The sequence below is a fragment of the Coenobita brevimanus genome, chromosome 108 (genome assembly GCF_032717465.1).
Source record: "Coenobita brevimanus isolate Jiangsu-jjx chromosome 108, ASM3271746v2, whole genome shotgun sequence".
Lineage (NCBI taxonomy): Eukaryota > Metazoa > Arthropoda > Malacostraca > Decapoda > Coenobitidae > Coenobita > Coenobita brevimanus.
Genome location: NC_137061.1, coordinates 5,203,027 through 5,227,756, shown reverse-complemented (window position 1 = coordinate 5,227,756; position 24,730 = coordinate 5,203,027). Strand labels below are relative to the sequence as shown.

Genomic DNA, 24,730 nt, shown 5'->3' with positions numbered 1-24,730 from the left:
AGGTGAATGTAAATATCACTTAGGCTTCTCCCTTCCTTTCTTATATATATTTTTATTATGAGAATAGATTATAAGGCATATTTCAAGGGGAAATAAACAGGGAAAATTAGCGAACGAGTGCACATCAGGTGTTGTCAGATGATAATTAACCAATTCCAGGTGTATGGCACTGTTGCTTACCTTATTTGTTTTTTTGTATATATTATTTTGTATAAGAATAGGGCACAGGGCTTATTTCAATGGATGAAATCAGTGGAAAATTCCGGGGAAAATTTACTTAGCACAGTGTGGCCGGGCAGGCGAGAGGAGAGGGTAATGGAGGGAAGGTAGGGAGGGGAGTCAAGAACGGGGAGAAATGGCTAAATTGTCAACAATGGATGGGAGTACAGATGAGATTAGGAGTGCTGACCAGTGTTGGACATTGGCAGTACTGATAGATGATCCAAGCCACCATTTGAAAGCCCGGGCGAATTCAAAATAACACAGAATAAAAAGTGACGCCCTGCAGTATGATCCCTTGCTCCCAATAGTCACGAAAGTGACACCCCGCAGTTAAGGGGTTTGGTGATAAGGTTGTGATCGGAGGAGCCCAACGGAGAGAAAAGATTAAGTGTAAGCAGAAGGATTAGTTGTAAGGAAGAGGTCAAGTATGTTGGAGCTCTCTCCAAGGTTGTCTGGGATACGGGTAGGGTGCTGTACAAGCTGCTGTAGGTCATTAAGGATAGAAAAGTTGTAGGCTTGTTCACCAGGTGGATCAGTGAAAGGAGAGGAGAGCCAAAGATGGTGGTGAACATTGAAATCTCACAAAATGGAGATTTCAGAGAAAGGAGAAATGGATAGAATGTGTTCCATCGTAGAAGTAAGATAGTTGAAGAATTTTTGATAGTCAGTAGAATTAGGGGATAAGTAAACAATGCAGATATACTTAGTCAGAGAATGACAGGAAAGCCAAAGCCAGAGTGTAGAGAATTCAGAAGAATCGAGTTCAGGAAAACGAGAACAAGATGTCATTGCGTATATATATACACAACAGCCACCTTTGGCTTTGAAATGAGTATAGAGAAAGTAGGAGGATACTGAAAGGGGTTTGCTGTCAGTTGCGTCAGACAGCTGAGTGTCAGTTAGAAAGAGAATGTGAGGTTTAGAGGAGGAGAGGTGGTGCTCAACAGAGCGAAAGTTAGAGGAAAGGATGCGAATGTTGCAGAAATGAAGAAGTGAGTCAGACCGTGGTTCCAGGCAGCTCAAGTAGTCACTGGGAGAGGGGCGGAAGGTGGGGGCATTTATGGTCCTCCCCCCCCCCCCCGGGACTCCGAGGCTGAGTGTTGAGATGCCATGATTTTTTTAATTTTGGAAAAGGAAGTGTAGTGTGTACTGTGCATGTAGTTTGGTGTAGATAGTTAGAGAAATTTGTATTGGAGAGCATGCTGGCCTACTCTCTGTGTAACTTGAGACACTGAAAATGTTCAGCAAAGGGGGATGGTCAGGAACTAGTCCTGAGGGCTGATGAAACGGGAGCTCCAGCACTCCCTGTCATCGGCTTTCCATCCACCTTGGGAGTACTGCCCTGCTTGACTGGTGCTACAGTCTGCTCACCAAAGGATGGGGATGGCCTCCTGGCACCCGAGGCAAGCATAAGTCAGTCGTCTCTGTGACTTTGCCAGGTGTAGGACAGTGTTTTCTTAAGTCTCCTGTCTGATTCCGTTCCTGCCTAACGTGGACCCTTGTCTCATCCACCGGTCCCAAGCCTCTTTCCAAGGATACAAGGGAAGGGCTAAGTGATAGTGCCATAGGGCGTGTCTTGGATGCAACTGTGTCTAGTTAATCTAGTATTGTACTGGAGAAGTTATCACATGGACAGCAAAGCAAAAGTTGGTGCCACTCGCATATGCACGAATACTGCCTGCTTCGGAGCCAAAAATTACATACCTATATATTTTTCAAGTCCTTACTCATCAATGCGACCCTCTACAGACCTGGGGATGGTTTTATTCATAAGAAGAAGAGTTGGTGAGTAATATGTTTTTTTAATTTTCCTCAACTGCTATACTTTCCGAGATATTGTGGTTTAAAAACAAGCAGCTTTGGGAAAACTGCCTGTACTGGGAGGACGACGGTGTATGGTATGTAGGCCTACTGGGCCCTGGGAGCAGGCTGTGAAGCCTATGCCCAGAGTTGGGGAAAAAAAAAAAAAAAAAAAAAAAAAAAACGGGTCAGAGGGGCTAAATGTGCACTTCCCCTTTGACGCCATGTATACGTTTGTAATCAAACTAAGCCTGCAGAAGTGCTTCCCTCTGTGGTGTACACGCCATTATGCAAGTGACAACGACTGCTGCTGTGCTGCACCTCACCCTGAGGCTGCTAGTCAAACACTATTATCTCTAACCAACTGTGAACATACCATCCGAAACGGTGAATGGGCTGACCAGAGTTACCAGTTAGTGAGAATTACAGGTTTTATATTAACAATTCTTTATTTCATTTGGTTTGGATTATACATGATTTTACTCATTCATCATAATTTCATATAGAAGGTCATGCTATATCTAATGTAGTAGTACATATATACATCATATAATCTTGTGTTGCTCCATGAGGAGCATAGCAGTCCAGGGTTAGGCAGGTTGGTCCTGACATTTAAGATGAGAGTGACCAGCCTCACACATCCGTGAGTAGCATTACATGAGCAATAAACCCCAAGCACCCCTTGGATATAAACCTACACAGGCTCAATCCAGTTGGAGTGCCTTAATTACCCACTAAACTACCAGGCACATAATATGGTTACCACGCAGCATAGTAAATGGTTTCCTGGTGTACAAGAAACCATTTGGCTTGTCACTCAGTGTTGAGTCACCCATAGACAAAAGGAAGGAGAAAGAAAGAAGGAGGGAAGAGAGGAAACAGCAGTAACCCGAGGGCAACACTACATCGAGTGAGTAGATGGTGAGCGTCTCCACCTACAGTACCACTAAAGTCCCGTCCAGACGATCGAGCAATGCCTGCGGGCACAAGCAAGCAGTTTGCCTGTTGACGGGCTCACCGCTTGTGCCCGCGGGCAAATGCGTAAATTGCCCGTGGCAATTTACACATTTGCCCGCGGGCACAAGCGGTGAGCCCGTCAACAGGCAAACTGCTTGCTTGTGCCCGCGGGCATTGCTCGATCGTCTGGACGGGCCTTAATGTAACAGTAATTTCTAAAAGCGGGACATTTAAGATAATTTGCTCAAAAAGCAGGACAGACTTTAAAAAAACGGGACTCTGGTCACCTTAGCTAAGCCACACTATGGCAAACTCGACCAGGTCTGTCTGAAGTGGTTCAGACAACAGTGTGGCAGTGGCATGATTGTGCGTTCCATCGAGCTGAAGGCTGCAGCCACCAGGTTCACTAAGCAACTGGACATCGTGGATTTCAAGGCCTCTGAAGGTTGGATGACTCAGTTCAAATTTCGACATGGGCTCTCTAATAAAAGTACTTATGGTAAAACTGGATCCAGACACAGAAGGAGTAGATGCATTTTAGACAAAGCTTTGAAACCTGATTGATGCTGAGGCTCAGTCTCAGTCAGGTTTGTCTTGTTTAATGAAACTTGTTTGTGGTGGGTGGGGCCACTGACCATCCACTCACTCAAAGTAGTGCTGCTCTTGGGTGGCTGTGCTTTTTACTTTCCTCTTCCTTCTGTCTGTGGGTGACTCTACACTTAGTGACAAGCCAAATGGTTTCCTGTGTACCAGGAAACCATTCACTACATTGGGTAGTAACCATATAACCATATTATGGCGCCTGGTGGTTTAGTGGGTAATTAAGGTGCTCCAGTTGGATTGAGCCGGCGTACGTTTATATCCAAGGGTGGTTGGGGTTTATCGCTCACGTAATGCCACTCAGGGATGAGTGAGGCTGGTCACTCTCATTTTAAATTTCAGGACCAACTTGCCTAGCCCTGGGCTTTTATGCTCCTCATGGGGTAACACAGGATTAGATGATGTATGTATGTATGTAGGTATGAGACTTGTCTCTTCTTCAGGTCTGTCCCAAATAATACCTTGGTCAAGGAGAAGAATAGTCGATATCTGGTCATAAGGTGAGCAAACAGCGTGTCTTTGCTTTGTGTTATGTCATTGCAACAGGTTTGCATCGTCTGAAACCTGTTATAGTGAGGTGTACAAAACAGCCATGTTGTCTCCAAGGGTTGATGGATAGTCTCCCTGTGATTTATTTCCACTTGCTGAAGGCTTGGTTCACAGCAAAGATTTTCAAAGAATGGTTCTTCAGTCATCCTGTGAAGGAGATTATCTGTTATCAAATAGAGCCTTGCTCTTGCCCACAACCAAGTGAAGGCTCTGCTACTTCCTGACAATGCTCCTACTCATCCATCTAAGGAGTTGATTGGAGATGGAGGTCATATTAGGGTCATGCTCTTGCCCCCTAATTCGACCTCCATCTTGCAACTGATGGACCGAGGTATTATTGTGGCAAAGGAACGAGCTGTACTAGATGAGGTTTATGGAAGATGTGATGGTCATGCTCGAGGACGAGAAGGAGGGAGCCTGAGGCAAGGACAGTAGGGGAGAGAAGACCTTGGCCAACCTCAAATGGTATACCCACAAGTCTGCCATCTACAGCTGGGCCCAGGCATGGCAGGAACTCTTTGTGCCTACCCTTGAGCACACTTGGAACAAGCTCCTCAAAGATAAAGAGACCATTGCCAACTTCACCAGATTCGAAGCTCAGGACTTCATCTGGCAGGTGGAAGCTGCAGGAGAACAGGTAACGGAGGACACCATCCACGATTGACTGGAAGTGGACAAGGGAGACCTCGGGTACTAGACTACATAATTGGTTGATATCCCAAGGCTCCAACAAGTCCGTGATGTGGTGAACATCCTTCTTGACTACTGCGAGCACCCCAGTCACCAGGCCATCTTTACCAATGCTATGGCCACCTACCTGTGAGAGAGCTGTAATAATATTGTCAAGCTGTAGTCAAGAAGGATCACTAGGCAGTCCTCCATTATGATTGTTTTTCTGTCCAGTGATACCTGCCACTCAATCGCCACAGCCTTCTACCTCCCTGCATTGGCCTCTGTCACCCCAGTTTTCGACCTTCTTGCATCGGCCTCTGTCACCCTTGCCTTCAGCCTCCTTACATTGGCCTTGGTCACCCTACCCAGACACCTCGGCCAGCCACCTCTACCACAGCACCATCTGTGTCACAACCAGGCACCTCTGCCATGGCACCACCATCTCAGCCTTCGGCATCTTCATGGATGGTGTCTCCACCAGAGTTGTCTCCCCTGCCAGAGGCATCTTTGGATCTTCACCTCTGCCATTCCTTCTCCAGTGCCAACTCCAGCACCCTTGGATGAAATAGAGGTTGAGGTGGTGGAGCTGGAGCAATCTTTGTGGGAGCCATTCGCCACAAGACTGCATGGAATTAAGTGCACTGCACAGTACTACTTAGTATACTACTCTACCCTCCATCGATGCCAACACTAGGTGAGTACAGAGTGATTATCGTTTTCGTTTTTGTGTTCCTTTTTAAAGGCTCCAACATGCTTGCATGTGTCGGCCTTGGTCACCTAATGGCGGCTCTCCACGCTGCACGATCCATTGCAGCCTCCCTGTTCAGTCCCTTAACCCTAAGGTCACACTTAATGACCTCGTCCCATGTCTTTCTCGGTCTACCCCTCATAACCCCACCCCCAATATTAACACTTCTCACCCTCCTCACCCAATTTATCATCCCCCATCCTCTCCACATGTCTAAACCACCTCAATCTACCTCTCCCCATCACAACACCAATACACTCCAGTCCCATCCTACCTCTCAACTCTTCCATTGTAAACTCAACCCCTCCAGGCCTTGGACGCAGGGACGCACTGCACATCCACCTAATCATTGTCATTTCTGTACGTCTGAGCCGGCGAATGTCTTCCTCCTTCACTGCCCAGGTCTCACTGCCATACAGCATTACACTCCTAACACATGCTGCATACAAAGACCCCTTAGCACGTAGGGAGAGCCCTCTCAATGTCAGGAGAGACAAGAGCTCCCTGAACTTCTTCCAACCACTTCTCACCTTAGCCACAGAGCTAGCTCCAGCCCCACCTCCAGCACACAACATGTCTCCCAAATAACAAAACTCTTCCACACACTCAAGAGATTCACCAGCAAGTTCAATCCTTTCATGTCTGACGATCTCCACCTGCTCACCCCGGCACGCCGTACACATAAAATCAGCATTATCTCGCAGTCTACCTCTGATACCACTACATCTCTTATGCACCCATTTATCACACACACTGCACAAGATGGAATTACTTCCCACGCCCTTGTGGCAAACTGCACATGGCCACTCTCCCTCGTCTTTGACAGTACCGCCACTAACCCTAGATATCATCACTTTTGTTTTATCTGCATTTACCCTTAAACCCTTTTGCCCCATACCATCTCTCCACTTCCTAAACCTTTCCTCCGCCTCCCTTTCATTCTCTGCAATCAACACCAAATCATCAGCATACAACAACTCCCACGGGAGTCCGTTTCTAAAGTCACGTGAAAGGGCTTCAAGTACCATGATAAACAACATGGGACTCAAGACTGACCCCTGATGCACACCAACATTCACGGAAAACTCATCACTCAAATTTCCATTCACTCTTACCTGGGTGTGAGCACCCACATACATGGCCATAACCACCCTAACCAGCCACTCCTCCAAGCCAAGCTTTCTCATTACCCACTTCACCACCTCTCTAGGGACTCTGTCAAAGGCCTTTTCCAAATCAACAAAAACAAAATAAAATCCCTTCTCCTACCAAGATATTTTTCCTGAAGCTGTCGAACAATGAATATGGCATCAGTGGTCCCCCTACCTGGCATAAACCCAAACTGCATCTCATCAATATTCACTCTTTCTCTAATCATACCTTCTAAAACTCTCTCCATTACCTTCATTATCTGATCTAAAAGCTTTATACCTCTATAATTTCCTCTTTCCAGGGCATCACCCTTCCCTTTATACACATTTACAATTACACTCTTCAGCCAATCATCTGGGACAACACACTCATAAATAATCCTATTTATCAGGTCAGTGACTAAACTCACCCCTATATCGCCTGAGGCCTTCAACATTTCGGCAGTCAACCCAGCCACACCTGCTGCCTTCCCCACCCTCATCCTGCCTATTGCCTCACTCACAGTAGCAGTATCAATCAAAGGCCAAGGGCCAGACACTGGATCTGCTGGCTCCAAACCTTCCCTGTCCCAGTCAAACTCCTTATATTATGTACTGTATTACTGTACTACAGGCGGCCCTCCACATTCGCGGGGGTTAGGGACACAGACCCCTGTGAATGTGGAATTTCCGCGAATGTTTGGCTCCCATAAATGTCTCTACAGCCACACAGACACATGTGGGACAAAGTTATCACAAGTAAATCTCACAATTGGGTGCTAATTCACTCACCTAATAGCACAGCATTGCACTTGTTACTTTTGAACATGTGAGAGCACAATTGTTAGGCACAGTAATGAAATTACAGGAGGTTTGGCATGGCAGCGTAGAGGCGGTGAAGCGACCTCGACAGTGGCAGGATACAGACTGGGGGAGAGACAAAGGAGCGCAGGAGCACGGTGGTTTGGTGTGGGCCTGGTTTTGCATGAAATGACCCATGAGCGTCCGCACTGCTACACTTTGTGGCCGCAAACAGAATCTTGGCTCCACAGAGGGGTAATCCACGAATCTGTGAGACCAACGAAAGTTGAATCCGCGAATGTGGAGGGCCGCCTGTATACCGGCATGTGCTTTATCAATACTGTACCATATTCCCCCAACAACCACGGGGGTTAGGTTCCTGAAAATTACCGTGGTTGGGAAAACTGGTTGGTGAAGTTAACTTTATATTGGGAAAATAGAATTAAGGAAACCTTGGTCGAAGGTAAAAAGGGTATGAAATGAAAGAAGTGTACTATTTTTCTAGTTTTTATCGCACAGTATTGCATTGTACCAAATGTTATCATAAATAAACAAAAGTATGGTAGAAAGTGATGTACTGTACAACTTTAGAATTACCAACGTTATTAGCTGGCTAGAGTGCCATGCTGGTAGAAGGCTGGAGATCACTATCAGCTGAATTGGATGATGGCTTGAAGTAGTGCAGGATGGATGGTTGCTTCATTTTATTCTGGAGATCTTTCTGTACCATTTCGTTTGGAGCCAGTAACATGTCCAATCCATGCTTGAATTTCAGACTCCATGTCATGAAAGGATCTGTGTCAGGGAAGTAGTCGGCAAGACTGTTGGCAATGAGTACCCCTTTGCTAAGGTTAGCAGGAGCCATTTTCAGTAAATGTACACTTTACTTAAAGCAGCAGAAAGACCTTACCAATTCAATTCATATTCCTTCATATTTTTCTGGCTATTTTCAGGATGATAAATTACATTTTTCTGCTGAATAATTACTCCCCTGTTATTATCATTATGTTCCCTAAGCTGTACCCTATGATTATTTGTTTCAGGTGTAATGGAAGAAACTCAACTTACTCAAAGGTGGATTTCATTTCCTAATATTCCAGCTGGAGGTTAGGTTAGGTTAGGATAGGTTAAATTATTAGGTACAGTTAAGCTAGGTTAGATTAGGTTTAGGTAAACACATAGGTTAGGACAGTTTCTTTCATCATTATGCTGATGAATCAAATGAATTGTCACTGCAGAACAGCTAAGAACAAAGGGGAAACAAATTTAACAAGAAACATTTATTTACCACCTGATATAATCAGAAAAATATACCGGCAACAGACTGTCAGGAAGAAGAACTGATTTGGTTTTAACAGACTGTCAGGAAGAAGAACTGATTTGGTTTGGTGCTTTTACTGCCTAAAGCATGTGTTTACCTCATTTTGTTACTCTCTTCGCTGTTGTCCTCGTCATCATCCTTGTCCTCACTAAGCTTAAAATTTTGGGTCCATGATGACAACGGGACAAGTGATAAACTGATTGAGAGAGAGACAGTACTTTAATGGTGCACCTGCTCAGTCAGCTCCTAATAAAAACACAGAATGGAGTGGAAGGTGGGAAAGCAGCTAGCATGGGAGAATGTTGCTGCCACCTGGTGGCAGCCACTGCAAACCAAGTGTATGTTAACCAGGGCCTCATGGTAGGTGATCTGGTGTACAAATACTGTATATTACCATGTATAAGTGAATTCCGCGATTAGTAAACCCTGTGGTTGGCTGGGGATTACTGTAGTGTGTTTTATGCTTAATTCTAATCTTATGGGCAAAATAGTAAGAATGTTTTTAGGACAGAGGGTTGAGATGGATAGCGTAGGGTAGTGACACATTATCTGGCACAATGCCTAATGCAGAGCTGATTGGGGGGTGCTGATGCAATATCCATTGTTTTGCATTGTTTGGCATTAGAGTTGGCTGAATTACCCTGGATAATTGAGAGATTACTATACTTATAACTACAGATATACCTTGGTTTAACAATGCAGTTGGTTAGGAAAAACCCTATCATTAGGTGGGGTATAGATTTAACATGTAAATTAATGGGGTACGTTATTCTGCCTCCTGGTCTAAAACCCACCCAAATGAGCCCCAAAACAAGTTTAAAGTCAATCTAAATGGCTTAGCAGCTGTAGGTGAAGCTAACCTAAGCCTGACACCTGTAAACAACTAACTAAAACCAACAAATAAAATCTGAAAATCGTCAGATATACTGTAAGTCAGGAAAAAAATCAAGCTTAGTAAACTGTACCCCAAAATGACAATGTTCACCCCACCAGTAGCTAAAACATATTAATCTAAGTCTAAAAGCAGTTTATAAATCAACCTAAACACAATTTTAGCCTAAAATATCATCAAAATCGGTAAAAAAAATAAATAAAACCCATTGTTAAACCGGAGTTTGGCCATTGTTAGGCGGGGTATGGTGGTATTTCTACTATCGTTAAGGTGGAGTATCACATCTACGGGTACTGTTTATTGAGGTATGCCTATACTGTACAGGTGGTCCCTATTTTACGAATATTCGACCTACAAATACTGTATTCAACTTTTCGATCTTTTACTTTCAGTACAGTCTATCTGTCTGTTGCCAGATGCCACAATCCTGTAAGGGGTGGCCAATTGACTTTGAGTTATTTGTTTTGCAGGGAGGGGCACTAACCCTCCACCAACCCATTTGTTGACACGTAGGGAGCACTTATGGTTTGGTTATATGGTTACCACCCAGCGTTGTAAATGGTTTCTCGGCTTACAGGAAACCATTTGGCTTGTCTGTCAATGTAAAGCCACCTGTAGAGGAAAGAAAAGCAATAAGAAGTGACAGGGAAGATGGGAAAAATATGAAGAGGGAAGGGCAGGCACAGAAAAAGAATGATAAAAGCTAAGGAAGAAGAAGGCAGCACTACATCAAGTGAGTGGATGATGGTTGCCACCACCTACCACTTTTCAGTACAGAATTCAATAAATTACATGAGATATTCAACACTTTATTATGAACTTTGTTATGAAATAAGCTTTGTTAATGATTTTGCCCAAATGTAGGCTATTGTAAGTCTTCTAAGCATGTTTAAAAGGCTTGGAAGGCTTGGCTAGGCTATGATGTTCAGTTGGTTAGGTGTATCAAATGATTTTTCGACCTACAAAAAATTCAGCGTACGATTAGTTTCTCGGAACGTAACCTGATCATAAGTCTGGGACCACCAGTACTGTAGATTATCATTAATTTCCCCCCATTTTTCTTCTCTCAGGTGGTGTACCAGTACCAGTGTGTGACAGCATCATGGTGCTAATTCTGAGTTAAGTAACCATAAATTGAAAACAAACACTGTTTAGAAAAAGGTTTTGTAGTACTCATGAAGTAAGAAAATGCAGTGCAGTATATGGATGCTGAAACAGATTTTTCACATAAGCTCGATAACTGTCAGGGAATTGGAATATCCAGTATGAAGTAAATTGAGCAAATAATACAGAGAACATTAAGAAGTATTATAATACTGTAAACATATTGCAAAGAAGAAATGTCTTGAATAGGCTTGAGTAGCCCTCTGCCAGTTTAATTATTCAATTGCTTAAATAATGTAGAAAATGAAATACAGCATAATAATATTAACCATTCAGTGCAAGTAGTCTTTCTTAAGTTGACTTAGATCATTTGGAGGTGAGAATAAAGAAAAAAAAATTGACACTCAAAGACTCAGGTACTGAAGATTGTTGCTAATCCTTTGAGTGTGAGAGATCTTTCCCAAGCTGAATAAAATAATCTGGAAATAGCAAGAATAAAAGGCAAAAGTCACCATCATGTGGGAAGCTATTTCATACCCACTCACAGTGATGAGGATCTCTGAAGCTGAATAAACTCCTGTGGTTAGAGCAGGAATATAATAAAAAATTTGTCACTGTGCTAAGGGAACCAAGATGGTATCGTGCAGTGCATTCCGAGACTTCTCTTTGGAATCCCTCCGAGGGGAAGGAGAGGAGAACCTGATGTCTGTAGATCAGCTTAAGGACTTGGACTCATCCATAGAGGAGTGGCCAGTGGTGTTAGTCTCTCAGCTCAGCCTACGTGATGAAATCATTAACAAACTCAGCACTGCCATAGAGGAGCTGGTGGCAAAGGCACAGAAGCTGGAGCAGGACATGGATTATCTTGAACTGAAGGTAAATCTGTAGATCGTAAAATGTTTTCACATTATGAATATGGAGAAGCAGCGTATGACAGTGAACAGGGAGGGATTATGGTGAAAAGGGTATCCATCATTTTAGTGAATTTAAAGATGAGAGGAGGTGTGGAAGGCCAAGAAGATGATGGCTGGATATAGTCAGTGAGTATGTGAGAGAGTGATTAGCTATGGAAGAAAAGAAAGTAAAGATTTGACAACAGATATGAAATTATAGATAAAGTGTTGGTATGTATTAAGGTGCAATTGACAAGGGTTGCAACCCCCTAATTTTGTAGTTAATGGAATTATTTCAACCCCACAAACTGTATGAAAACATTTTTGTGTTGATGGTTTACCCTTGAGAAAGAGCAGATCATTTTCAGGGTTTGATTATGAGTAAATAAATATCAGTTCAGCCAATCAGTAATTCAAATGATGCATAAATTGAAAGAAGTTCAGTCAGTTTAATAATTCAAATGATCTATCTATCTATCTATCTATCTATAGCCCGACGCCCTAATCCCGCAAAGGGTGGCCGCAGACAAAACTCCTCCAAGTCACTCTGTCACCCACCATTTGACTCCCCTCCCCCCAACTCACCCCCCCCCTCCCTCATATACCTCTCAACTCCATCCCTCCACCTCATCCTCCTCGGTCTACCCCTCCCTCTCCCCCCCTCCACCCCACCCACATACACATTGTAATAGTATAATTCAAATGATGCCATGCATCTACTTAAAAATCCCCATACAGAAGTTAACCTTGGTACAGCTGATGCTTTCTATGGATTGGAAGCAAAACCAAGTGCAAAAACTAGCTGTATTAGTGTACTGTAATTTTTTGAACATTTGCAATAAAATGTACAGAAAAAAAAATCTAGTAATTGTAACAGTGTGTGAGTTCCAGTTATCTGTTTCCTGCATGAGTGATGATTGTGTCGCAGGTTTCTAAGCTTGTAATCACGTTTCAATTTCATGGTAGTGCCTCACAGAGTTTATGGTAGCCAGCCATCTACTTCCTAATATAGCCTGTTTGGCCCATAATAGTTGGCATGTTGGTAGTTCAGATTTTATGTTCTCGTGTTCCTGTAACATGGGGGATATTGTATTAATCAGCCCATGTAGTAAAAGTTAATTAAGATGATGATGGTGATAATTTTTGGTATGATAGACATATGCAGTAGCTACTGCGTACATATACCCTGTACTGTGCAGAGTTTCTCCATACAGAGTAAATGGTTTGATACACAGTAAATAATATTGCAGCATTTGCATTTATTTTATGTACTACATTTTATGTGTTTAATATTTGCAGAATCTGGAGCTCATGCAGGAAAAAGAAATAGAAATTGAGAACAGAAAAGTGGGAAGCAGCCAGACAGTTGAAGAAGACTTTGCAGAAGCTTGGAGGAGGTGGTATAGTGGCTCCTATCACAGTGTTGGAGACCCTGATATCACTGACAAAGGTCTCAAGTATTCAGAAAATTGTGAGCTTGGTGTGGATAATGGCACTGAAAGTCGTAAGAAGAGTAGACAGGAAAAAATTCAAATGTCAGATTATTCTAAGCTAAGGGATAAGAGAAAAAAGTCTTCAAAGAAGAAAAATAAACATGAAAATAATTCGTCTTCTACAAGAGTGTTGGATAAACAAAGTGAACATGATAGTAAGTTGAATAACTCCAAAAAGCAAAAAAATCCAGTAGAATGTAAAGAAGCAGTAGGAAGTACGTTTGGGCACGATGAAGTTGAAGACAAGAGTGCAGCTCGTGAGTGGGATCTGTCAGGAGCAAAAACCATTGCAGAGCAAGTGGAATCAGTAGCAGCCCATGCCATGAAGGGCAGTGGATATGTCTATGATAAGAAATTGGGCCTGTATTATGATTATTCCTCAGGATACTATTACAATGCGGTAAGTCCTTCAAACTGTTTATAGTAATACTACAGTATAGCTGGAGTGGGACACCTCCACTTGTTATAAAAATGCCTCTCACCTCTCTCTCACATCCCCAGAAGCAGCATGGTTGACTGCAGGAGGAGGGCAACATTAACTTGGTGTCACAACTACAGCGTTCGTTTTTGTTTTCGTTTTTGAAGGCTCCAGTGTGCTTGCATGCATCGGCGTTGGTCACCTGATGGCAGCTATCCATGCTGCTTGATCTCTGGCAGCTTCCCTATTTAGTCCCTTAACCCAGAGGTCACATTCAGTGACCGCATCCCAGGTCTTTTTGAGTCTGCCTCTCACTACCCTACCCCCAACATTAACACTTCTCAATTTCTGCACCCAATTATCATCCCCCATCCTCTCCGCATGCCCAAACCATCTCAATCTGCCTCTCCTTACAACACCAATACACTCCAGTCCCATCCTACCTCTCATCTCTTCCATCATAAACCAAGCCCCCCCAGACCTTGCACTCAAGGACGCACAGCACATCAACCTGATCATTTCCATTTCTGTACATTTGAGCCCTCAAATATCCTTTTCCTTTACTGCCAGGTTTCAGTACCATACAGCATTACTGTACACTCCTAACACATTTTGCATACAAAGGTCCCTTAGCACTGAGGGAGAGCCCTTTCAGCATCAGGAGAGCCAACAGCTCCCTGAACTTCTTCCAATTCTTTCCTCACTCCAGCCACAGAGCTAGCTCCTGCCCCACCTCCAGCGCATAACATGTCTCCCAAATAACAAAACTCTTCCACACACTCAAGAAACACACCAGCAAGTTCAATCCTTTCTCTCCTGGCAATCTCCATTAGCTCTCCCTGACACACCACACACATGAAATCATCATTGTTTCGCTGTCTACCTCGAATACCATTACATCTCTTATGCCCCCACTTATCTTAAACACTGCACAAGATGAAATTACTTCCCGCACCCTTGTGACAAATTGCACATGGCCACTCTCCCTTTTCTCTGACAGTACAACCCCTGGCCCTAGATACCATCATTTTTGTTTTCTCTGCATTTACTCTTAAACCCTTGTGCCCCATACCATCTCTCCACCAGCTATAGCTTTATTCCACCTCCCTCTCATTCTCTGCAACCAATACCAAATTGTCAGCATATAGTATCTCCCACAGGAGTCCATTTCCGAAGTCACGTGAGAGGGCTTCAGGTACCATGATAAACAACAAGGGGCTCAAGACTGACCCCTGGTGCACACCAACATTCACGGAAAACTCATAATTCAAATCTCCATTCACCCTTACCTAGGAGTGAGCACCCATGTACATGGCTACAACAACCCTAACCAGTCACTCCTCGATCCCAAACTTTCTCATTGCCCACTTTTCTATGGACTCCGTCAAAGGCCTTTTCCAAATCGACAAAAACAAATTACAGTTCCCTTTTCTTTCCTGTTTATTTTTCCTGAAGCTTCTGAACAATGATTATGTCATCAGTGGTCCCTTTGCCTGGCATAAACCCAAACTGCATCTCATCAATATTCACTCTTTCTCTAATCATACCTTCTAGAACTCTCTCCATTACCTCCATTATTTGGTCTAAAGTTTTATGCCTCTATAATTTCCTCTTTCCAGGGCATCACCCTTCCCCTTGTATGCAATTACAGTTGCACTCAGTAATGAATATTTAGTGCAGCTTCCATAGTTAATTTGTTTGTATCTCAGGTAAAAGAATCTTCAGTATTGTGTGCTTCTTTGAGAAGGTATGGAGATTATTAAGGATTCCATGGCAAATGTTGCAGTATTGCTCTTGTCAGTGGGTCCTGAATTCACAAGCATCTCTGCCAAAGGTTACAGTGGAAGTGGAAAACAGGCGTGAAGGTTTATTTGTTTGGCATCTTAAAAACAACAACAACAACTGTGGAAGTATCAGTTAGTTAGATGAGAAAAAGAGCCTGTGTGTAGCAGTCATTAACCTCTAAATAGCTAATGCCATTTTCTTCTGTTTCTGTCCCTCTAAATGCAATATAAGGTTCATATTTGGGGATGGTAAAAGAAAGCATTTCCATCTTTAAAAGTTTAATGAAGCCAGCCAGTTTGTTATAATTTAGTTCTTAGGTTGGGTAAAATATGCATTATGGTAATGCGTGTGTTTCGATAGTGGTGGGGTTCACCACACTATCTTAGTATGGTACAGGTACGGTTCTTCAGAGAACATCACCCTCTCAAAACATGCCCCCTCTCTCCTTTGGTTGTTTTGATATGGTCTGTCTATCTATCTGTCTATAGCTAGATTCCTTAATCCCATAAGGGCTGGCCACAAACAAATCTCCTCCATGTTGCCCTGTCCCCCGCTATTACACTGCCCTCTCCCCAGCCCACACACCCCTCTCTCATAAACCCTTCCATTCCATCCCTCAGTCTCATCCTCAGTCTCCCCCTCCCTCTCCCCCCTTCCACCTCCTTCACATATACCGTACTCATTAGTCTCTCACACTCAATCCTTTCCACATGGTCAAACCACCTCAGTAGTATTTCTCCTGACACCTTCCATCACATCCACATCCACACCACAATGCTCCTTCACATCCTGATTGGCAGTCTGTCTCCCTATGTAACTCCACTGAAATACTGTAATTCATTTCCACTGCTCTCCCGTTTGATTTGTGACCTTCCAGCTAGGTCCAAGCTTTACTTCCATGCTCTCTTCCCAGTTTCTTATCACTGCTTTTGAAGAACCAACAGCCTTTCTTCCCTGCTGTATTCCTTCAAGAACTTCATCCTCTAAACTTCCACCCTTACTCATCACACTACCCAAGTACTTAAATGCACTCACATATTCCATTTCCTCACCATCCAACCTTACTGTGTATTCAGTGACTTCATTTCTCTCGAAGACCACGACTTTACTCTTCCCTACATTCACCTTTAGATTTCATTTCGTACACTATCTATCTATCTATCTATTGCCAGATGCCTCAATCCCGTTTGGGGTGGCCACAAACGAATCGCCTCCACGTCGCTCTGTCCCCCGCCATTTCACTGCCCTGCTCCCAACTCACACCCCCCTCTCTCATATACCTCTCCACCCCATCCCTCCATCTCATCCTCGGCCTCCCCCTCCCTCTTCCCCCCTCCATCTCACTCACATACACTCTCTTCGTCAGTCTTTCACCTTCCTTCCTCTCCACATGGCCAAACCACCTCAGTGTGTTCCTCCTAATGCTTCCTATCACATCCACATCCACACCACAACGCTCCTTTATATCCTCAGTCGTCAGCCTGTCTCTCCATGTGACTCCACAGGCTGCTCTTAAATAACTCATTTCCACTGCTCTCACTCTTGACTTGTGTCCTTCCTGCAACGTCCAAGCTTCACTTCCATACGTTAGAGTTGGTATCACAATACTGTCATGTAGTAACTTTTTCACTTCCATGTTCACTTCCCTGTTTCTTATCACTGCTTTCAAAGAACCAGCAACCTTTCTTCCCTGCTGTACCCTTTCAAGCACTTCACCCTCCAAACCTCCATCCTTACTCATCACACTACCCAAGTACTTAAACATACTCACATTTTCCAATTCCTCACCATCCAACCTCGCTGTACATTCACTGACTTCACCTCTCTCAAAGACCATCACTTTACTCTTCCCTACATTCACCTTTAGATTTCGTACACACTCTCCCAAATTCATTCACCAATCATTGCAGTTCCCCATTGTCTTCACTTAACAGTATGAGGTGCTATCTATAATCTTGCGGATTAATTCTATATAAAACTGAAAACTCACCATAGCTTCTATTAGCCACCATCACCCTCAAAGTAGTCCCTTTGTGCATTGATACACTCATCCCAGCGCTTCCTCCATTGCTGGAACGCTTTCTGGAAGTTCTTTTCGATGAGAATGTCGAACACTGCTGGCTGTTCCTTCTGGATGTTCTCAAAGATATCAAAGTGATGCCCTTTCAGCCTGATTTTCATTTTTGGGAACAGAAAGAAGTCACAGGACCAAATCCGTCGACTAAGGAGGGTTGGGGACAAGAGCCTTGTTGTTCTTGGCCAAAAACTGCTGGGTGTTGAGCTGCTATTTGTTGTCTTGCCAAAGGTTGGGGTGTTGGAGTCTCTTATCTTCTTGCAGTCTCTGCAAAACATCACAGTAGAAGTTGGAATTGACAGTTTGGCCAGCTGGGATGAATTCTTTGTGCACAATCCCCTTGATGTCAAAGAAAATTGATCAGCTTGCTCATGACACTGCTTTTCACCTGTCTGGCCTTTTTGGGTCCTGGTGAGGCTGTCTGACCAAGAGATTGCTCATCAGTCACTTATTGAATCATTGCCAGCGTCTCAGTTGCATTTTCCCCGAGATTTGCAGAAAATTTGATGCAAATTTGCTGTTTCTTTTTTCTGTCTATCTCAAAAATCGCCGGACAACACATGGTTGACAGCAAACAAATGAACGTCACTAATCCCCAAGTCTGCCTAGCTCCACTCCATGTGGCACACCGACTCACAGTGCATGTTAGTTCTGCCACCCAGAGGTCTTGATTGTGATTTATTATCTTCAAAGAAAGTCTGAGTTGAGCAGTGTATATATAACACAGGAACGTAATTTACTAGCTAAGTCTTGTCGGACCCCCTCTTCTATCTTCCTCTCTCCACAACCTTTCGGGTCTATGGTTAGCCCCTTTCTGCTGTCTAACTCTCTCATCCTGCCCTAGGAGGGCTAGTGTCATGTGTGTAAAACATAGATGTGGGTTCTAGAAGCTTGTGTATGTCTGTGTGTATGTAGTGCTTCCAGTGTCCACTGGCATTCTTTTGGTTACATCTTGCTGAACTCCTGCTGACATATTTCCTGTTCCCACACCTAGCCTTACCTGGTGTTCCTATGCTATCTCTTACAGTGTCTGTCTATCTATCTATTTATCTATCATACTATGAGTTGTATTATTATAATATGAGTCCTGACATCCATACCTTCCCAGAATGAAGATGAAAATACATGGAGGTGCTGTCATCAGAGAACATCACCTTTTTCCAGTCTTTTGAGGTCCAATCATTGTCTTTTCTTGCAAAGGAAAGCCATTTCAGGTGCATTTGTTTGGTCAGAAGTGGTTTCTTAGTTGTCAAGTGTGCTGGTAGCCAGTGTTGGATAGTGCAGATAGACATGTTGTAAGAGCATGGGATAATTAAATTTGAGTTGTGCAGCTGTAATATCAGGAGTTTTAAGTACATGATGCCTTAGGAGGGTGTCTGTAAACTTTGTTGTCTTTACATTTCGTTCTGGACGAGGTTTTCTTGGTGGGAATGCATTTGTTGGACGGCAGTGGGCACTGGTGGTCACTGTACATACTGACCATTCTGACCATCCAGTTTGTTGTGCTGTTTCTTTGGTAGGGATGTTCTACTTCCAGGCAAGAATATGAGCCTTAGTTTGGTAACACCCTCATCTAATCTCTAAAGTGCCACAGCAACATCAGATACAGCAGGAAGCAATATCCAAGGGTTCTAGGAAGGAGTGAAATCTGCAACACTACCCCATAAATCAGCTAGTGGGAAATTGAGTTAGTGTAAGCACAGCATTCACTTGAAGTAAGCCAAGAGAGATGCCAGATGTCTATCTATCTATCTATAGCCCGATGCCCTAATCCCGCAAAGGGTGGCCGCAAACAAAACGCCTCCAAGTCGCTCTGTCACCCACCATTTGCCTACCCTCCCCCCAGCTCACCCCCCCCCTCTCCCTCATATACCTCTCAACTCCATCCCTCCACCTCATCCTCTGTCTACCCCTCCCTCTCCCTCCCTCCACCTCACCTACATACACCCTCTTAGTCAGTCTTTCATTCTCTCCACATGTCCAAACCACCTCAATGTATTTCTCCTAACCTTCTCAGCCACATCCACATCCACCCCACTATGTTCCTTCACTTCTTCATTTGTCAACCTGTCCCTCCATGTCACTCCACATTCTCCTCTTAAGTAACTCATTTCCACTGCTTTCACTCTTGACTTGTTCCCCTCTTGCAAGGTCCACGCCTCGCTTCCATACGTCAGGGTAGGGATCACAATACTATCATGCAGTGACTTCATAATTTCCATACTCACCTCCCTATTTCTTATCACTGCTTTCAGTGAACCAACAACCTTCCTTCTCTGCTGTACCCTGTCACGCACTTCATCCTCCAAAGTTCCATCCTTACTCATCACACTGGCCAGGTACTTGAATGCACTCACACTCTCCATATCCTCACCATCCAACCTCACTGAACATTGTGACTTCATTCCTCTCAAACACCATAACATTACTCTTGTTTACATTAATTTTCAGATACCTTTTCCTACACACTGTCCCAAACTCATTCACTAAACCTTGCAACTCCCATTCATCTTCAACAATACTCTATCATCAGCAAACAGCAACACCGGAATCTTCCAAATCCCACCCTCATTCATTAGAGCCACGCCTACATCCACTGCCCTGCCCTGCACCTCCTTTACAACCCCATCCATGTATATATTAAACAGCCATGGAGACATCACACAACCCTGTTTCAGTCCCATATTGAAATCACAGAACTCACTCAGCTCACCATCCACTCGCACCGTAGACCTAGCTCCTTCGTACATACTCTTCACAGCATTTAACAATTTCCCCTCCACTCCATATATTCTTAATACCTTCCACATACAGTACCTTGCCTATCTATTCTGTCATAAGCGCTCTCCAAGTCCATGAAGGCAGCATACACTTTCTTTCCCTTCTCTAGATACTTCTGCACTAAACATCTTAGAACAAATATCTGATCTACACATCAGATGTCACCAGACAAAAATTGAGCTGATAGTATGGTGTGAATCACAAATGAAACAGGCCACTCTTGGCTGTTGTATTTTAGGCAGAGTGGCCTGCTTCTTTTACGAGGTCTATACATAAATTCTCTTCCTGTGATCATACCATTGAAGCACACTTTCTTTTGCCCTATTGTCAGGAAGCTTCCTTACATTACATCTTTCACAAATGACATTGTTTCGTATTCAGTCCACTTTATACATTCCAAAAACATTCCATAATAATCCAGTTTTCACTGCATGTACCTCCTGTTTTTTGTTCTTATGCCATATCATAATTGCACTCCTAGTTGTATTTGAATATGGACACTAACAGATCTCCATGCAGTCTTAAAATGCATTAAAGAAAAAAAAAAAAATGTGCAGATAGCTTTTGCTAGTGAGGTGGTGCCAAAATTTTTAGGGTATGAATGGTTGTATGAGCCTCTTCAGTGGGTTCTGTGTTGATAGTTCTTTTATGCTTTTTTTTTTTTTTTTCACCCCATTTTTGTAATGGAAAATAGGATTAGGATGATGATGATATACAGCACTCATTATTACATTATATATTCATGATTACAAGAGGTATGATAGGCCAAGGTTCTCGGTGGCTAGATATGTGAGAAAGGGAGATATAGATGGTGATGAGGGAAGGGCTGTCAGTGAATTGAGATGGTTGGAAGAATTTTGTGCCGTGGAGTGTATGACAAGAGTTTGGAATCCATGTTTATCTTCCTGGTGGCATGATACTATAGTTGCGGCGCACGACTCTGAGGTTGTCATTATTGTACCCTGGCAACCTATCATTCAAAAGTGCGTCCGATTTCGTATCTTACTATACAGCAAGCTCGCCCCCAACGCGTGGGATTCGTTCCTAACGTGGCGCGTTTGGCGCGAAACCGCGTAAGTTTTAACTACTCCTTATTTTGCTCCCTAGATCCCCTAAATGTGGTCTTTTGTTGTTATCTGCCACTGGTAATCAATATGAAGCACTTTAAGTGGTTAGAAGGTTTATTTAGTGTTATGACTTACAAATACAGTACTGCACAGCAAAACTTCAACATACAAATACGTAAACACAAGGCAACATTCCGATGCCAAAACCAATCGGCGTCGGAATGTTGCCTTGTGTTTACGTATTTGTATGTTGAAGTTTTGCTGTGCAGTACTGTATTTATAAGTCATAACATTAAATAAACCTTCTAACCACTTAAAGTGCTTCATATTGATTACCAATGGCAGATAACAGCAAAATACCACGTTTAGGGGACCTAGAGAGCAAAGTGGTTTCAGGACTATTCGCTCTCAAGCCAATTCGCTGTCACAACAATAACAAGACAACTTAGACTTTGATGGATCCTCCTAAAATATAGTTATTAAAGAATTGATTAATTAATAAGTATATTTATAAAAGTATTGATTAATTAATATAAGTATATTTATAGAATGACGAGGAATCATCCAGGGTGCGAATTGTCCTGACGGGGAATCGTCCATGTTTTGACGGGGAATTAACATGACGGCGAATTGTCTCGGAACCCACCGATTGTGGGTAACCATATAAATCAGGTTAACTGGTTACAAGGCTTTATTTAATGCTTTAAGTTTCTTTAAGTGCTTTAATTTACAAGTGCACACCAGAATAGTAAATATTTAACTTACAAATACAGTACTGTGGGAAAGCAGTACAGCAAATATTTAACAAACAAATAAAAAAGGTAATATTCCGACACCTGTCAGATAAACTGGTTATAAGAATATTTCATGCTTGAACAATATTTAATATACTTTAATTTGCACATAAACTTACCAGAACAGTACTGTAAATATTTAGCTTACAAATACAGTACTGTGGAAAAGCAGTACAGCAAATCACAGCACGTGATCAAAACAAACCGTGCGTGCTGAGCTGATGTTTGAGGATTTGGCCTTTCAAAGGCCTCTCTTGCGTAAATTTATAGTTTTCGTAATGGTTCTTTAATCTTACGTTGTCTTATACGTATCCCAGCACTAACCACGGATAATTGCAAGCGCGTTCGGCGAGAACGTGTTCGGGGCAAGTTTACTATACACGAATCGTATTATTATGCATGAATATATTATACACGAACAATGTTATACATGAAACATATTATACAAGAATCAATGCTTCTTATATTATACATGAAATCAGATGCACTTTTGAATGCTAGGTTGCCAAGACATGATAATAACAACCTCAGTGTCGTGCGCCGCGACTACAGTAGTCATCAGATTGATTTCAGATAAGTCGTTTCAGGCATATAACTGTAGATGGTTTTGCAAAAAAGAAGAATAATGGTGTTGGAGGCTTGAATGTTGCATAAATGAGAGTGTGATTCATTTGATTGAGCAGACATTTGTTAGTTCACCCTATTTATCATATTTTTTCTTGCTGTCTGGACCCAGCCTCGTTCCATCTACAGGTGGGAAAAGAGGTCTGGATCGTGATGATGAGAATACAGTATGTTATTGTGTACTGTACAGTAATTGGTAGAAGGCAGGCATGGGTTAATTGTATTCAAGTTTATGGTAACTGATAGCATTTTTTCTTGTAATCTGTGAGTTTGTTTTCAACCATCTCCACCTGAAGAGTCTTTTCTGATGTGAATAAAGTTATCTAATGGTAGCAAAAATATAATGAAGAGACATTTGGAATTTTTAACTTTAAATTTACACTAATCATTTTACACTCTCCCCAGGAGAATGGTCTTTACTATGATGGTAGAACTGGCACATATTTTTACTATGACCACTCCAGCCAGTCATACCAGTTCCACTCTCAGGTCTCAGTAGAACACTCTAGTGAAGAACAACAGCAGAGCAACAAAGAAGATGACAGCAGTTTGCAGGTAAAATTATGTTTCAGTATCTAATTACTTTTCATGTGTTTATATACCATCTGAAAAATATGTTCTTTAACCCCTGTTTTAATCTCTTCAGTTCAAGAACATCTTTTCAGTGCACTGTGGCTACTTTATTTAGCTTAGGGACACCTCTGTTGGTTATTGTTGCTTAACCCTGGTTCACCTGACCAAGGAAAATCATCAACCACAAGTAAGCAATCACCCCTATGAGGTTGTCACAAAGGTTCCCTGCACCCTTGATTTGTGTGTGTTAGTGTGGCATGTGTTGTGCACTGCACCATTATGTAGGTTATGGTGTGTGGACCTTTTCTTCAAGTAGGGCATGTATCATCGGCAATTCAGCGTAACCCATATCTAAGCTGATAACAAAGGAGGGTTGGATGATATCTTGATCTAAGCCTAGCTAGGTGGACTTGATCATCTCCATTTAAGGATACATCTGAGCTCTGATAAGTAGATGTCAGAAAGCTGGTTTTTAGTACAGCAAACCCTCATTATACAATGGACTGTGTGTGATAAATCACTAATAAGATGATGAAAACGCTAAGCCTGTTTTCTGATGTATGGTAGAATTTTCACTTCCACCGTACTACGATTATGATCCCGTGTGACGCCACACAGGTTGATGTGTGATTGCTGTTTTTGCTTAAACAGTCACCCTCACCTAAGTTTAGTCAGTTGTTTGTTCCACGATGGTATTTTCACCATTGCTATCTGGTGTGTTAGTGTCAGTGATGGAACAGTAGTATGGTGTTCAAGCAGCAAATGAAGTGCAGTGAAGTGAAATTTTAACCAGTTTAGATGGGTTGGAAGCTTGTTCTTAGGTTTTATTCGGTGGATGGCTCTTGGTCAAAAATGTACCCCCATTGAGGCCACATTATAAGTGATGAGATATGATAAATGGTTATGCATTGGATTTTTTCAGATGCATCCTCATTTTAAAGTGAGGACATACTGTATAGGGTTCTAACTGAAGTGTTGTATTGCCATTGTGTGAAATGGGTATGTAGATATTTCTTCGTATTTGGTTTAGAAATGTCTGGAGGTGGGATGTTGTTGAAGAGGGTCTGGTAATGTTTGTGTGGTGATGGTTTTGTGTGTCATGTTGTAATGTGTAGCTCTGTCATATAATGACAGGGGTGTTGTGTGGTAGGAAAGACTGATGTGGAGAATTGTGTACCTCTTATCTTGAGATACTTACTAGCAGGGAGGACTTTAGGTTTACAGTGTACGTGGGCTATGGGAGTAGTATTGTTGCAACCAATGGTGATCCATGAAACATTGTTCTATATGGTCTGCAAGGTTTTGTAGTGGATGCTAGACAGGATGGGAGCCCATGCTGGGGAAGCTTAGGACACCACTGATCTGATATATTGCTTGTAGTGTAGGGAGATTGTTTCCTTCTGTTTTTCAGTGTCTGTCTCTGAAAATACCC

The 24,730-nt window shown here is 42.8% G+C and overlaps 1 protein-coding gene across 1 annotated transcript; it reads left to right on the top strand.

Moving 5' to 3' along the window:
- The first annotated feature begins 11,429 nt into the window (after positions 1 to 11,429).
- Positions 11,430 to 23,928, top strand: LOC145416940 (uncharacterized). The gene is made up of 4 exons (XM_080285795.1): positions 11,430 to 11,672; positions 12,989 to 13,582; positions 23,131 to 23,280; positions 23,917 to 23,928. The coding sequence occupies exons 1-4, from the start codon at positions 11,430 to 11,432 to the stop codon at positions 23,926 to 23,928; spliced, it is 999 nt and encodes a 332-aa protein (XP_080141921.1).
- Positions 23,929 to 24,730: the final 802 nt, after the last annotated feature.

Bases quoted from the DNA above. Each gene is read 5' to 3' on its own strand.
- LOC145416940 (XM_080285795.1), top strand. From the start codon at position 11,430: ATGGTATCGTGCAGTGCATTCCGAGACTTCTCTTTGGAATCCCTCCGA. The intron at 11,673-12,988 runs GTAAATCTGTAG...TAATATTTGCAG, and splicing joins TGGATTATCTTGAACTGAAG to AATCTGGAGCTCATGCAGGA. The intron at 13,583-23,130 runs GTAAGTCCTTCA...CACTCTCCCCAG, and splicing joins CAGGATACTATTACAATGCG to GAGAATGGTCTTTACTATGA.